We start from the raw sequence: 13,727 nt of genomic DNA on the forward strand, positions 1-13,727 counted from the left end.
TCCCTGTTCCCGAGGGCCTTCTTGGTGCACCATGTGCGGGTACCCCGTCTTCTCCCGCGTCTTCGGCAACTCCGCCTGACCCTATGTCCGTGCCTCAGGTCCCGGATGTGCTGGGTGCTGAGGTTGGTCCGGCGCTTCCTCCTGTCCCTGGCCTGGTACCCCATGTGGTTGAGGATGCTGCCGTTCTGCGTCGTGCTTCGGTTCAGCCGGCGTGTGTTGCCCGTGTCTCCGAGTCTGCCTCCGGGTCTGACGATGTGCGGCCTGAGTCTAAGCGTACCCGGCGTTTTTCTCAAGTGTGGGGCCGATGTTGGCGAATTCGGCGATTGTGGATCTTCCGGCGGCGGTGGGGTGGCTCCGGGTGTATTGCCTACCATGGTGGTGGTGGAGGTGCATTTGCCTGAGGATGCTGGTACCGGTGTTCCAGCCTTCGCTTCCAGTATGGTGTCTGCGGCTCCTGCTTCGGGGGCGTTGCCTGCGACGGATGGCTCCCATTCCACGTGGGGGTTAGTTCCCCCTGCTGAGGTTCGTGGTGAGCGGGGGGGCCCTGGTAGTGGTGTTGAGAAAAGATGCTCACTCGGGGTTTTGAGACCCATTCCTCGGTCCCCGTTTTCTCGGCAGCAGTCTTGCCGCCTCTTCCGTCTCCGGCCGTCTCTTCCGTGTCTCCTGCGGTCTCAGTGGAAGGGCTACCGTCTCGTCAACCGTCCCCTGTTCCTGTGCGTACGACGGCGAGGCAGTCTCAGCTACCCTCGTCCGCATCTTCAGTGTCGTCTGCTTCCTCGCAGGGCGTGGTTGGCGCTCCCCGGCCTCGTTATGTGACTTGCGTCAGTGACCTTAAGCGTTGGCCGTTGCTGCCTGATCTGGATGTTCCAGAGTTTATGATACCCCTTCGGTCGCGGGGGATCCGTAACCCTTCCGACCTTGAGGATTTAATTTGGGAGGCTTATAAGAAGTATCCTTACGATTTTTTCCCTGAAAAGTACGCTTCTACCTCTTGAGGACTGTGTTCCTCGCATATGAGTTCTTTGTATTTTGTGTATCCTTTTGTGTGCGTGGCTGTGGGGTGCGGGTAGGGTGTGTGTGTGTGTGGGTGGGGTGGGTTATGCTTCCCGGTTCCTGCGTGCTCCGGTTTGTGTTGTGGGTTTCTTTGTATGGCTTGTTTGTGGGTGTGCGGTTCCTGTGCGTTTGTGTGTCCAGTTGTGGATGTCGTGTGCGCTTGTTTATGTCATATTGCGTGCCCTTCAGGCTGTTGGCGTGTTCCGGCCAAGGTTTATGCTCCTTGTTATGTTTTGCCTCCAGTTTGTTTGGGAGGTCTGTTTTTTTTTATTGTTTTTATCTTTATTATTGTATGTTTATCGTTTTGTGTTGGTGCATCTCCATCTGTGTTTGGGGTGTTGGTAGGCTTGTTATGTGTGCGTTTTGTTTTGGTGTTTCCCCTATGCTTATCTTACCTTGTGTTTTCTTTTTTTTGTGTTTTGTGTATGCGCTTTTGTGTGTTTTGTGGTCAGCCCTTCCGGCTGGTCTTCTCTTGATTTGTTCCTTTGTCCGTGTACATATGTGTGCTTTGTGCTTGTGTTCTATGATATGTTTGTCTATGCTTTTATTGTAACTTATACGCATGCTTGCATGTAAAAATAAAAAAAAAATAAAAAAAATTGGAGGAGTTCTGTCCACTCATTTGTCTATTTTTGTCGTTTTACCAGAAAAGGGGGTTTGTTTTGGGGCGCTTACCATTCTGGGTGCCTGTCCCGGCCGATGACAGATATAGAATGCCCCAAAATCACATGTGCATTTCTATAGGCCATTAGTCCTCGTGCCTCTCTGAGGGGGCCAGGTTCTGGCTCATTGTCCCCGGTAGGCCTAAAACTCCACCCACATCGACTGATGCCAAAGTTAGGCATATTCATATCAGCCTGAATAGCTCCAAGGAGCTGTAGGGGCTCCGCCCAGAAAAGATGTAAATAATCACTTCCACTGCGAGATCGCCGTTTGCACATTCCCACCCACCACCAGATGGCAGCAGGGAGGTGCAAACAGCTTGGGCACATCATCCGTTGCAGCGGTAGCAGACCATAACTTAGCTGCTGTGGATTATGAGGTCTCACAACAAGGACCCAAAACCTTCACATAACTGCCGAACAAAAAACATCTTGCGCCACACAGATTCGATGACCCTCGGCCTATCTAATGCTCACTTAGTGATTCACTGCAACAAGCCTCATTGATAACTCAGGCACTAGGATATAAAACTGCCATGTACCAATGTAACTAGGCAAAGTTGGCATATGCACTGCAACAGTGGTCGCCTTGAAAATTCAAAAAAGCAGAAAAACATGAAACTCAGAAGCGACTTCTTTCCAGTAAAGTGCAAGAGTATGGAGAAAAAACTCATGCCCGGCAAACGGAAAGGAAGCCCAGACCTCATACCACAACCAAGATTGAGAAGGGTACTCATACACAATGGAGCTGTGTGGTCCTGGTCCCAGATAAAGAACCGAAACAAGTTCGGCCTCACCAAATCCGAACCTGCATAAAGGAGGCGAGTCCAGGCCACTAACAGGGACCCGGAAATGTACGCCCAGCAGAAAAGTCGAGCTCATACTGCGCCGGTGTATGAATAAGTGTTCCTGTGGAACAATAAATACTCAGCGAGACACTAGAAGCGAATGGAGGGTATATAAACACAACGTACACGATACTGAGAGGAATAGATGACAACGATAGCCTCTTCAGATTGAGAGAATGCAGGACAAGAGGACACAAGAGGTAGGTGTAGCATAAAGAGCTAAACCTCACTCCCCCATACACTAATAAGTATTAATAGGTAAGTACCAGATACCACAGAGGGTAAAAGGGCAACCAAAAATCTTTCTGAGAAGTCTCTGGAACCTGTGGATGCTGAAAACTGATAACTCAAAAACACTGCTAAGAAACAAAGGATGAGGATAGAAAGTCCAGCTACCTACAACAGTGACTCGGACAGTGCAATGCCCAGCTCCACTGGAGCGTGTAGGTCTATGGCCCATATAGCCACTTTGAGGCCCGAAACTATGGTGAAGGCAGAGAAGCCTTCTTCAACAGTTGATGAAAAAACACCAGAAGAGGAAGGAGTAACTTGGCACAAGTCTCATAATCAACTGCTTCACTTCCTCCTCACAGAACAGCAGGGATTCAACTACCAAGGTCCACAAGAGGGCGCCAAAGACAACTGGGACGTCGATCCCATAATACAGCCACCACTTAGTAAGCGCTCATCACGAAAGTGATTCAGCTACAACAGAAGTCCAACAGTGGCAAACAATGCAGAATGACGGTGACAGCAAGAATGACAGGAGCACCGAATCACATTGTGGGAAACTCACACAGTGGTGTCAGGCCGGTGGCCAGCAAAGCCATGCTAGACTGCCATGACCTAGAGCTAGACATGCTAGGGCCTTTGAAGGGCAAATCAGCATCATAATTGTCAACAGACAAGCAAGTAGGCCACGTGAAGGGAACATATCTTGATGAAGCAGACACTAAATCCCGACCTATAATATCCACTTGGTTTCAGATCCACCAGGGATCTCAATGAAGAACAGTCACACACGTGACTGAGCTCGCCCTCTGCCCCAGCATCAGGAAGACAGCTAAAAGAAGAGCAGGATGCAAGATTTACACTAGCACACACCTTAAAAAACAAAACAAAAATTCTCCATTAACAGGGCCCGCTGAGGAATAAAACCCCATGCAGTGCCTGGAAGTGGAAGGCCTGAAGAGAAAGCAAAACGAATCCCATAGAGAAGACAACCTTGATGGGGCAGAGGGAATGCAAGCCGGCTACCAGGTAAGATAACCCTAGCTACAGAAGGTGGAACGAATTGACACCAAAGCAAATAGAAAGAGGGAGGCACTGAAATATGCCAGAGCCCAAAATCTGATTGGTGATGGGCGAATGAATATATGCTGTGATCTTGGCTTGGAAACGATTGCTTGCATCACTTTCGTCAATTCAACAAAATATCTCCAAGATGTTGTTTGCTTTGGAGAATTCTGACTTTGATATAATTTTTGCTTGGGTTCTGGTGATCTATCCCCAGACGTCCTTCACCAGATCAGAACAGACCAGATTCTGGTTCAGACTTTCGGTTGGTGTTCATAGGTCACAGAATCCTGGTTGGTTCCCGAAGGCTTGGTTGCTTCCATGTTGCAACATTGGGGAGCGACTGAGAGGATCCTTCCAGAAATTACACTCAAATTAAATTAAATTTTTACATTAAAATGATCATATACTGTATATTGCATTTTGTGACAACTAAAACGCAGTCAGTAAGCTTAGAAGGAGCTCAGAGTCTTGGCCGTCAGTAGCATTATTTACAACGAAGCACCTATATATTTGGTACATTTACAGTGATCTCTAGTGACAGCCTACACTAAAGCTTGTTTGGTTCAAACATTTTAATTTGATAAGAGATACTAATAAATAGTTTGTGAAAAGCTGTTAAACTGTTTGTGGAGTGTGATGGATGTCATGGGTGCCTGGTGGTCTGTGCAGGGTCTTCCAATCCACAGGTGCGTGGCACAACTGACAGTCTAAGGCTATCGTGGCTATTGGCTAGCTTAGGCTGTCTTTGCAAGCATTCCAAACCACACTAACACATGACATTGTTCACAGCAACAGCTGCTCCTCAGACATGTGGACATAGAAAAACTTTTAATTGCTACAAACGAATTAAGACGTTGGCAATTTCCCTGAAGCGAGCAGACCTGGATTATGAGGACTGCTAGTTGCCCATGGAAATCAAGTACATTGCAAGCTGCACCATACTCCGTGAACTGTCAATAGTCAAGAGCCTCCCGCTAACTGGCAATCACCCCGATGTTGCTAGCTGCCATGGGATTTGATTATTAGCTTTCACGGGATCTGGGAGCTCCAATGACTGAGTGCCGGGTCTGGACCCCACAAGGCGCCCCAGACTCTGGGAGCCTTGTGGCGCCTGACTCAGGCCCTGGGCATTGCTACTTGTCCCTGGCTCCAGCTGCTAGATATTTGCCCCGGGCACCGCAAGGCTGATGCAGGAGAATAGGCCATATGTGAAGAAAATATATATACGCGCATTTTTTACATAAATTAGGCGAGACGTGAGTACCTGGCAGCCATGACGGCAGTCACGGCGGTGTGGAACTGTCTGCTCAGGGCAGCCGGTGGAGGGAACACGACATGGTCAGTGAGGGATCCAACGCCACCCTCCCCCACCCTATTAAGCCAAAATGTTAAATCTGGTCCCCTTTAGTAGGCATCATGCAACAACAATCCATATTTTCAGTATATCAGGTGACAAGGAGGAGTAGGAAGGTTATGGGTGTTGGAGCTAGCGCCCCCCCGTTGCTCTCTTCGGGAACGGGTCCAACACTGCAACCAGGGACTCACCTGCTCTTGAATCTAAGGCGACGCTCCGTTAGGTCCTCACGTATCATGTCCATGCTTGCAAGAGAGACACTAAGTTGCAACAGTAAAGAGCTCTATATGAAAGATGCTGCATCTCAGGTTTAAATCTATCAGAAGCTGATTTCCATAATACAACTTTGGGGGATGTGTGCTGTATGTATAATGGAGATCAATAAAACAGAATATGATACACTAGGGAAATGTTAAGCTATTGTAATCAATTAACCAATATAACCTATAAGCGTTAGTAACGTGATCATTAATGCTCAAACATTAGTTGGTTGGGTGTTGGGTGTGTACATGGTGAAGGCTGCGAGGGGAAGCTACAACATGGGCGATCCCCCCCCCCTTCCCCTCCCATCCCCTCACTCCACCCCTCCCGACCCCTCCCGACCCCTCACTCCACCCATCACGTTACCTACCTGAAAGGCGACTTGCCTCGCTTTTTCCTCTCTGCTGGTTCTGGCGTCGCCTCCTGTGTCTCGCGAGTCACCTCAGTGGACAAGGTAACTGGAAAATACACGCAATGAAAATAATAATAATAATAATAATAATAATAATAATAATAATAATAATAATAATAATAATAATAATAATAATAATAATAATAATAATAATAATAATGCACAAAGAAATCACATTAACGTGATGCATCAATCCCCAAATCCTACCCGGCTGCTACCCGACATTCTGTTACATGATAAAGTTACTCTCCTCCCCCTTATAACGGACCACTATCATGAATGACCAGTTCTGCAGTAAAGGCCATTACTCTTGTGGTCATTATTCTTCAACACATATTGCCAACTTTTCTCAGAATGAAGTGTCAGATCACGTGACCACAAAATGTTGGAACGATTATAATGAAATAGGAAAATAGTGTGAGCGCTGTCGTGCCGTCAGAGGCCGCCTCAGTCAGCAAGCGTGGCGCCACCTGGAGACTTTAGATTTTATTAGACTTTTCCTCCTTGGTGGCCCCAGCTTCCGTCCAGACGTTTAATGAAACAGAAGTACTAAGATTAATTTATATTTTTCACTGTTGTTGCTCTTACATTCTTAGAATATTTACAGTGATACAAACACAGCTCTTTATTTTCCAATCCTCTGACACAAAACTGTAACTACTGTCCTATGCTCCCTTTCAAATTCTTCACACACTTCCTTTCTGTGAACAGCGCTTAATGATTTCTGCTTTGCAGCATCAACACCCGCAGCTCTTCCAGTTCAGTTTCTTCACTGATATATTCACCTCTTCCACAGGAGTCATGTGACCTTACACTCTTCTCATACCACAAACTTCAACAATGAACAAATTCACGAGGGCCGTGATGAGGGTTCGAACCTACGTCTGAGAGGATCCCAGACGCACCTTAATCGACTGTGCCACGACATGGTAAAAGAATTGCAACCGAGAGTTCTACTGCCCTCACACGGATCTTGCAGTCTCTCCAAGACACAAACCAGGGTATTATACAATTCCCCCCCCCCCCCCCATGCACCCGGGCGAGGTCAACAAGCTGTTCTACTTCTTCGCCCTTACTTCATTACACACACAAATCATAATAGCGTGATGCATCAAATGAACCCGGCCCTCATCACGGCCCATGTGGATTTGTTCATTTGATGCATCACGCTATTGTGATTTCTGTGTGTAACTTCAACATGTCCTTACATTAGCATCTAGTCCATCAGTGGCAATCATTTGACTTTCAAAGTAATTTCTCCATCTACTACTAACCATTCCTCAGTATATAATTTCTCCTGTCACTGATGCTGCACTTCCCTAATTCTTCAAAAATCACGTGAAACACATAAGTGTACAATGCTTGAAAGTTGTGTAAATGTATACAAGTAGTTATATACATTTATACATCACTTACCAGGGTCTTGAGAGGGCTTGTCCGCTGAAGTGCCTTTCCTGGCCATGCCCTCATCAGCCTCCACACCTTCCTCATTACTATAGTGAAGCTCTGTTGGTCATCAATACATTATAACCTTAATATAAATTATAAAAATAAATAAATAAATAAATAAATAATTACTAATATATTTACTTATTTATTCATATACAAGAAGGTACATTGGGTTTATCAGAGTACAGAGATTTGAAGTTTTATATTCTTGTAAAGCCACTAGCACGCATAGTGTTTCGGGCATGACTAAAAATTACGGACTAATTGTTTAGTAACATTCAGTAAATTATTAATAGACGAATTAAATGCAATTTTGGTAAGAGAATTACTAGAAACGTATCCTCATAGTGACCTGACATGTATTGGTCAATAAACCTTCACCAGTATTCACTCTTATGTTTCAAGTAATTTCTTGTGTCATATATGAATGATTTCTCAAGTTAATGTCATATTATCTTGTATAAGTCAGGTAGACTTAAATGATCATACATTAGATGGCAGGAAGAATAGTATAGGGTTAAACTCATTTTAGAAATGGTGCATAGATGTGTTGTAGAATGTACGTGAATATCAAGAAAAGATGTGTCTTCAGAACAGGTCTTTGCTATCCAGGAAAAAAGTTTAGACAAGCGCACCTTTGATGTCTGAGAGGGAGAAGCCCGTGTCGACGAGGGAGCTCTGGAAGGCCATGGAAGGCTGAACCTCCCCGTGCTGGATCCTGTGCTGACGGTTCCTCACTTCCTGCCAGCGAGCCGCCTTTTCTTCCTCACTATCCAAGAGATTTTTGCATTAATAGCAAGCGTGAAATAAATAAGTCATCTGAAACTGCCAGAATTGATGAAATATCCAATGATGAAACAGTAAAAATCATTCCTGTGCTTGAGTGAGATCACAGACCACCAAGACAATGCTTCTTACACATCTAAGTGAAGCTTTCTGTAACGTGGCACAAAGACAACTTATGAGGTCTCTCAGTACATCACCGTACGCTGTCTACCTCTTCCTGGCCATAATCTCTAGCCTTCAAACAGTGCACACTTGCAATATTCTATTTAACTATAATTAATATTATTGTTGGTAAAAACCCACACTTGTGTATTTGTGAAATTTATGTAAGGAATTTACAACAAGTCTTTTGCACTCTTCTGAATCCTTTGTCAAGGTCTGAGTGTGTAATTAGGACCGTCTAATCACTATAGACTTTTGCACAACGTTTAATCATTTGATTAGACGTTGAGATGTAAGTCGCGTCCTAGTCACACACTCAGACCTTGATAAAGCACTCAGGGGAGTGCAAACGACTTCGTATAAATTCCTTACAAAAATTTCACAAATACAAAAGTGTGGGTTTGTATCCTATGTTATTTGATCTCTTTTACTGCATTCAAACTGACAGTAATTATGAACCTAATTTATTGTCACATATATATACATATAATATGCAACATATTGATCATTACATACTGATCAAGCAAACTGCTCAGTTTAAGGTCACGACATTCTATCTGTATTTGAGCAGGAGATCAGATGACTTAGCAAACTCCTTGATGACATCACTAAGCAACTGGCAGCCCCAAATGCAAAACTTACCTTCATTATCCAAACAAAAGAATGACAAGGGAAGGGAATTTTCAGGGGAAAGCACCAAGGCATTACGACTATATAGCACTGGGAAGGGGTCAGGATAAGGTTTTGGGATGGGACCGGGGGAAAGGAATGGTGCCCAGCCACTTGGACGGTCGGGGATTGAACGCCGACCTGCATGAAGCGAGACCGTCGCTCTACCGTCCAGCCCAAGTGGTTGGACGAAAGAATGACAAGTTAAAGAGAAGTAGAGGTACATCACTATTATCCAAACGACTTTACACGTATTAGGTAATTTGAGATCAAAATTACTTTAGTAAATATATTTCTGATTAATTTAAAATCAAATCCTGTACTTGAAATTACCTGTAACAATTATAGCTATTTATTGATTTTCGAGAACCAATAAATAACCAATGGCCATGTTTCACCTTTATGAAGGAGTCTAAATCCACTTACTTGATTTGGAGAAACGTTCACTTACTCTATAAAGACCTGGTCGCACACCACTGGCAAGGAGACTCGTAGGAACTCCCAGTTGGCTTTCTCGCACTGCTCGAACATCTTGGAGGCGATCTTAAGGCAGGGAGGAGTCTCGGAGCCCGCTGGGATGCGCGTCACGTCGATAGTCGAGTCTGGCAAGTTCTCGTTGTTCTCGAAAATAGGCTGGTCCTTTGTGTACCAGTAGGTAACCGGACGCTCCATGTTCCTGAAACACCATACAAACGGATAATTAAATTGTGGAAATATGTTGAATGAATAACTTATACTATATTACATAAAGCAATACATCATTTAACAAACCTAAAAGTTTCTATATTATCTCCCATAGTGCCTAAAAGTTAGGCGTATACTCACACACAGAATGGTTCATATCCCTCCTGGAGACCATAAGTTGTGAAGAACTTGAGATGATTTATGTCTTGACCAAAGACTAAGTGAGCCTTCTGGCCGACGCCTAGAGTGCAGGCAGGGACGAAGGCGTCTCCCTGGACGTCGCTGAAGGCCGTCTCTGACCCGCTCGCGTCCATCATCAGCTCCCCGTTGAGCGAGAAGCCTACGGAACATACCCAAGGTTACTTACTTACTTACCAAGGCTTACTCACTCCCCCAACCACCATCTTTTTACTTTTCATCTCTCCATTACTTTTAATGAGAAGCGATTTATATATGAATCACATTTTCTTAGTATTTTTCTTAACAAGAATAAATAAATATATGAGATTAAGAGTGAGGACGCTATCTATCCAGTTCGTTTGTGTGTAATAGTGAGTGCTCTACAGTCTGTTATTATATGCCTTAAACTATTATCTTACATTCGCTAATAAGCAACATGAAAATGTCTCTCCCAGTAATGCCAACTATCTTTCATAGTGCCATCTCCCATATGACAACTATCTCATAGTGCCATCTCCCATAGTGTCAATATCTCTCATAGTGCCAACTATCTCCCATAGTGCCAACTATCTCCCATAGTGCATAGTGCCAACCATCTCTCAGTGCCAACAACTCTAATAGTACCATCTCTCTTGGTGCCAACTGTCATAGTGCCATATCCCATAGTGACAACTATCTGTCATAGTGCCGACCATCTCCCATCTTGAGGTAATCTTGAGATGATTTCGGGGCTTTAGTGTCCGCGCGGCCCGGTCCTCGACCAGGCCTCCACCCCCAGGAAGCAGCCCGTGACAGCTGACTAACTCCCAGGTACCTATTTACTGCTAGGTAACAGGGGCATTCAGGGTGAAAGAAACTTTGCCCATTTATTTCTGCCTCGTGCGGGAATCGAACCCGCGCCACAGAATTACGAGTCCTGCGCGCTATCCACCAGGCTACGAGGCCACGCCCCATAGTACCAATCACATTTCAGTTCCATCTAATATAGTACCAACTATCCCCCGTAGTGCCAACCATCTCTCATAGTGCCAACTATCTCCCATAGTGCCAACTATCTCCAACAGTGCCAACTATCTCCAACAGTGCCAACTATCTGTCATAGTGCCAACTATCTCCAACAGTGCCAACTACACCCCTTTAATGCTACCTACCACATTTACTTCGATAGTTGTAAGTGCCAACTCTTCATATCACTACAATAACCTTGCGGTGCCTATCCTCATGATTAATCTCCGTAGGCTCACAAACTGTACATAATATGTCCACATTTGTTTCTTCTCCAAATTTTTTATTCACTTATTTTTGAAAAGTATAAATTTAAAAAATAAAAGTAGTATATTTAATGTTAACTTTCCATAGCCACCTAGGCTACACAACAGCCACATACAGGGACAATATGCCTGGGGGAGAGTGGGTATCATACACACACACACACACACACTGACACTGTTACGACCCTGGGTTCCTCAAATGGAAACCAGAGGTCAAATTGAGCTAAATAAACTACTTTATATTAGTGGGACGCATGGCGAGGTGTCTGTGTTTGTATCTTCCCTGCCAGACGTAAGACGATTCTTGTTTCTCAAAGAGCATTTAAAGACTGAGCTTGGGGTTGATTATTAAGTAATAAAATAGGCATCAACTATGTTTACAAATAATTAGAAAGTATTAGTAAAGTAGATCTGAGTAAACTTGGATATAGGGCTGCTGTACAATTAATTGAGTAGTCTGCCGGCAGCGAGTCAGCTGAGGAAGGAGACTGGAGACGGTCTCCCTTCTCTGGCTGGCGTTCGAGGTGTAAACATCTATACTGTGTGGCTCTGCACCTCTCTCCCCTTCCTCCTACTACTCACCCTTACCTATTTCTGTGTCTAGTTTACTAAGATAAGTATTGTGTATTTAATTGTGCCTACTCTGAGATTGTAAGATTGGTGTAGACCTGGGGTAGTATTTTCCAGTGTTTGGGTACCCCTTAGTGTTGTGTTGTGCTAGGGTACCACTTGGGCTCACTACCCTAAGCTGCCTCAAGCTTCAAGTTCTTCACTAGTAAACTTTACCCTAGCTTGTGCTCAGTGTAAAACCTTGCATCCTGCTTATGTGGACCAAGGCTTTTAACGTAAGATAGTGTGGTAAAGTTATTATTGTTATTTGTGTGAATGTATATGGGGGGTTGTTAAGGGGTTAATAAATAAGTAAGTTAAAGGAGTATCCATTCTTCCTGTGTAGGAGATCTGTGATCTACCTCTAGACTGACATTGTTTTGTAGCCAATTATTAATCACTGTTTATATTTTTTATTGGGGGCCGGGCCTTACTGCTCACCACTATTAGAGATACATCTTTATTCTAACTGCTGCCCCTTCACCACATTAACACTAGATCCCCCATAGTACAACCCACTATTTGTAACACACACACACACACTATGGACTTGACATCTGTGAGTGACTCATGAGACTCAATGTAAGTACAACAAATTCATTAATAACAAAAATCAAACATTTACATGCAACGAGAAAACAAAAATGCAGTTCCAAAATACAGTAGACGGCAGACATACACGGTTATACATATCAATACATACGGCAGTATAAATGCACTCTTATGCACTCTTCTCTCCGAGGAAGAGTACCAGCAGCAGGGCTGTAAGACTGACCTTTATCCGCACTTTGTACATTAGAAAATAGAAAGACCACATAATTTGTCATAAATTTCTGTGTCGACTGAAGTTATAATTGTTGGAACAAACATGCTTAAAGAAAACACTAATGCGAAGCAGGAAGCCCTAGTTTTGTGAAGCCCTTGATGAACGCCTGGAGGCCTTAGTGGCCTGCAGGCGGTGTGTGCGTAGCAGTAATACATCAGTAACTCAAAAAGTATAAAATTGGCTGCGTACATCGGGTGGAGGAAGCCACCGGCTCCACACCTGCTTCCTCCCGTCGTACACGGGTAACCACAGTAGCTCCACATATAGTGCTGCTGTCTTGAGTGCAAGCATGACATATCTAAAATGACTGCAATGCAAACGGTCATACGAAGATAACTAGAACAGCCACACGCATGGGACGGGAAGATGCAACAGACGAGCCAGGACGCTTTGCCCGACCTCGACGGGCCAGAAACATACAAGCATCAACATGATCTACGTTATAAGCTAGTCAGGTACCGCTCATATTCTGCCAGAAATTCCGGCTAAATGTCTAATGCTACAACTAACGTGAGCTAGCCACCACACCCGCTACTTCACCACTCACGACAGTCAGCAAGGATTAGACATCAATCACTCACTGATGGTTCTGTCGAATATATCAAGGCATACGCCTACCACGTCTCCGACCTGCCACTTGTGGCCGTAGCTGTCCAAACCGCCCGAATGACACTTTTCTTCCTGTATCACATACAAACTATTAGCAACATTGCAACAGGGACACTTATTTTTGCAACGAGACATTATTTAGGGTAAAAATCAGACAGTAGTAAAGTGCAGCAGACACGTCAATGAAAGTGGCACTGCACCACTTTAAGATTTTTGGTGAGGGAGTATAATTGTTATGGTTAGTTTCCATGTGGAGTTTGTGCTGCAGTTTACTACATGCCAAGAACACGGTGTAGAACACAGCGCTGGGTTAGGGGTAGGAACTTATGTGGCTGCAGAGCGGCTGATGCACATCTGTGAAGAATAGAGACCTTGAATGTTAGTGAAAGACTCCACAGAGATAGCACACTCACGGTACCACAGAGATAGCACACTCACGGTACCACAGAGATAGCACACTCACGGTACCACAGAGATAGCACGCTCACGGTACCACAGAGATAGCACACTCACGGTACCCCTCAAGCCTCATCCCGCACCATCACGTCTTTGGATTTTTTTTGTGTGTGTGTGAAAATGTTTCATTTATGTAA

General features: G+C 44.6%; 1 protein-coding gene across 1 annotated transcript in view; it reads right to left on the reverse strand.

Moving 5' to 3' along the window:
- LOC123751887 (ryanodine receptor-like) overlaps positions 1-13,727 on the reverse strand; it is a 359,023-nt gene that overhangs the window by 309,542 nt on the left and 35,754 nt on the right. The window contains 5 exon segments of the mRNA XM_069306475.1: positions 5,848-5,935; positions 7,306-7,395; positions 7,974-8,107; positions 9,407-9,631; positions 9,781-9,979. Coding sequence (XP_069162576.1) covers positions 5,848-5,935; positions 7,306-7,395; positions 7,974-8,107; positions 9,407-9,631; positions 9,781-9,979 — 736 coding nt within the window.

This window comes from Procambarus clarkii, chromosome 58, assembly GCF_040958095.1.
Source record: "Procambarus clarkii isolate CNS0578487 chromosome 58, FALCON_Pclarkii_2.0, whole genome shotgun sequence".
Taxonomy (NCBI): domain Eukaryota; kingdom Metazoa; phylum Arthropoda; class Malacostraca; order Decapoda; family Cambaridae; genus Procambarus; species Procambarus clarkii.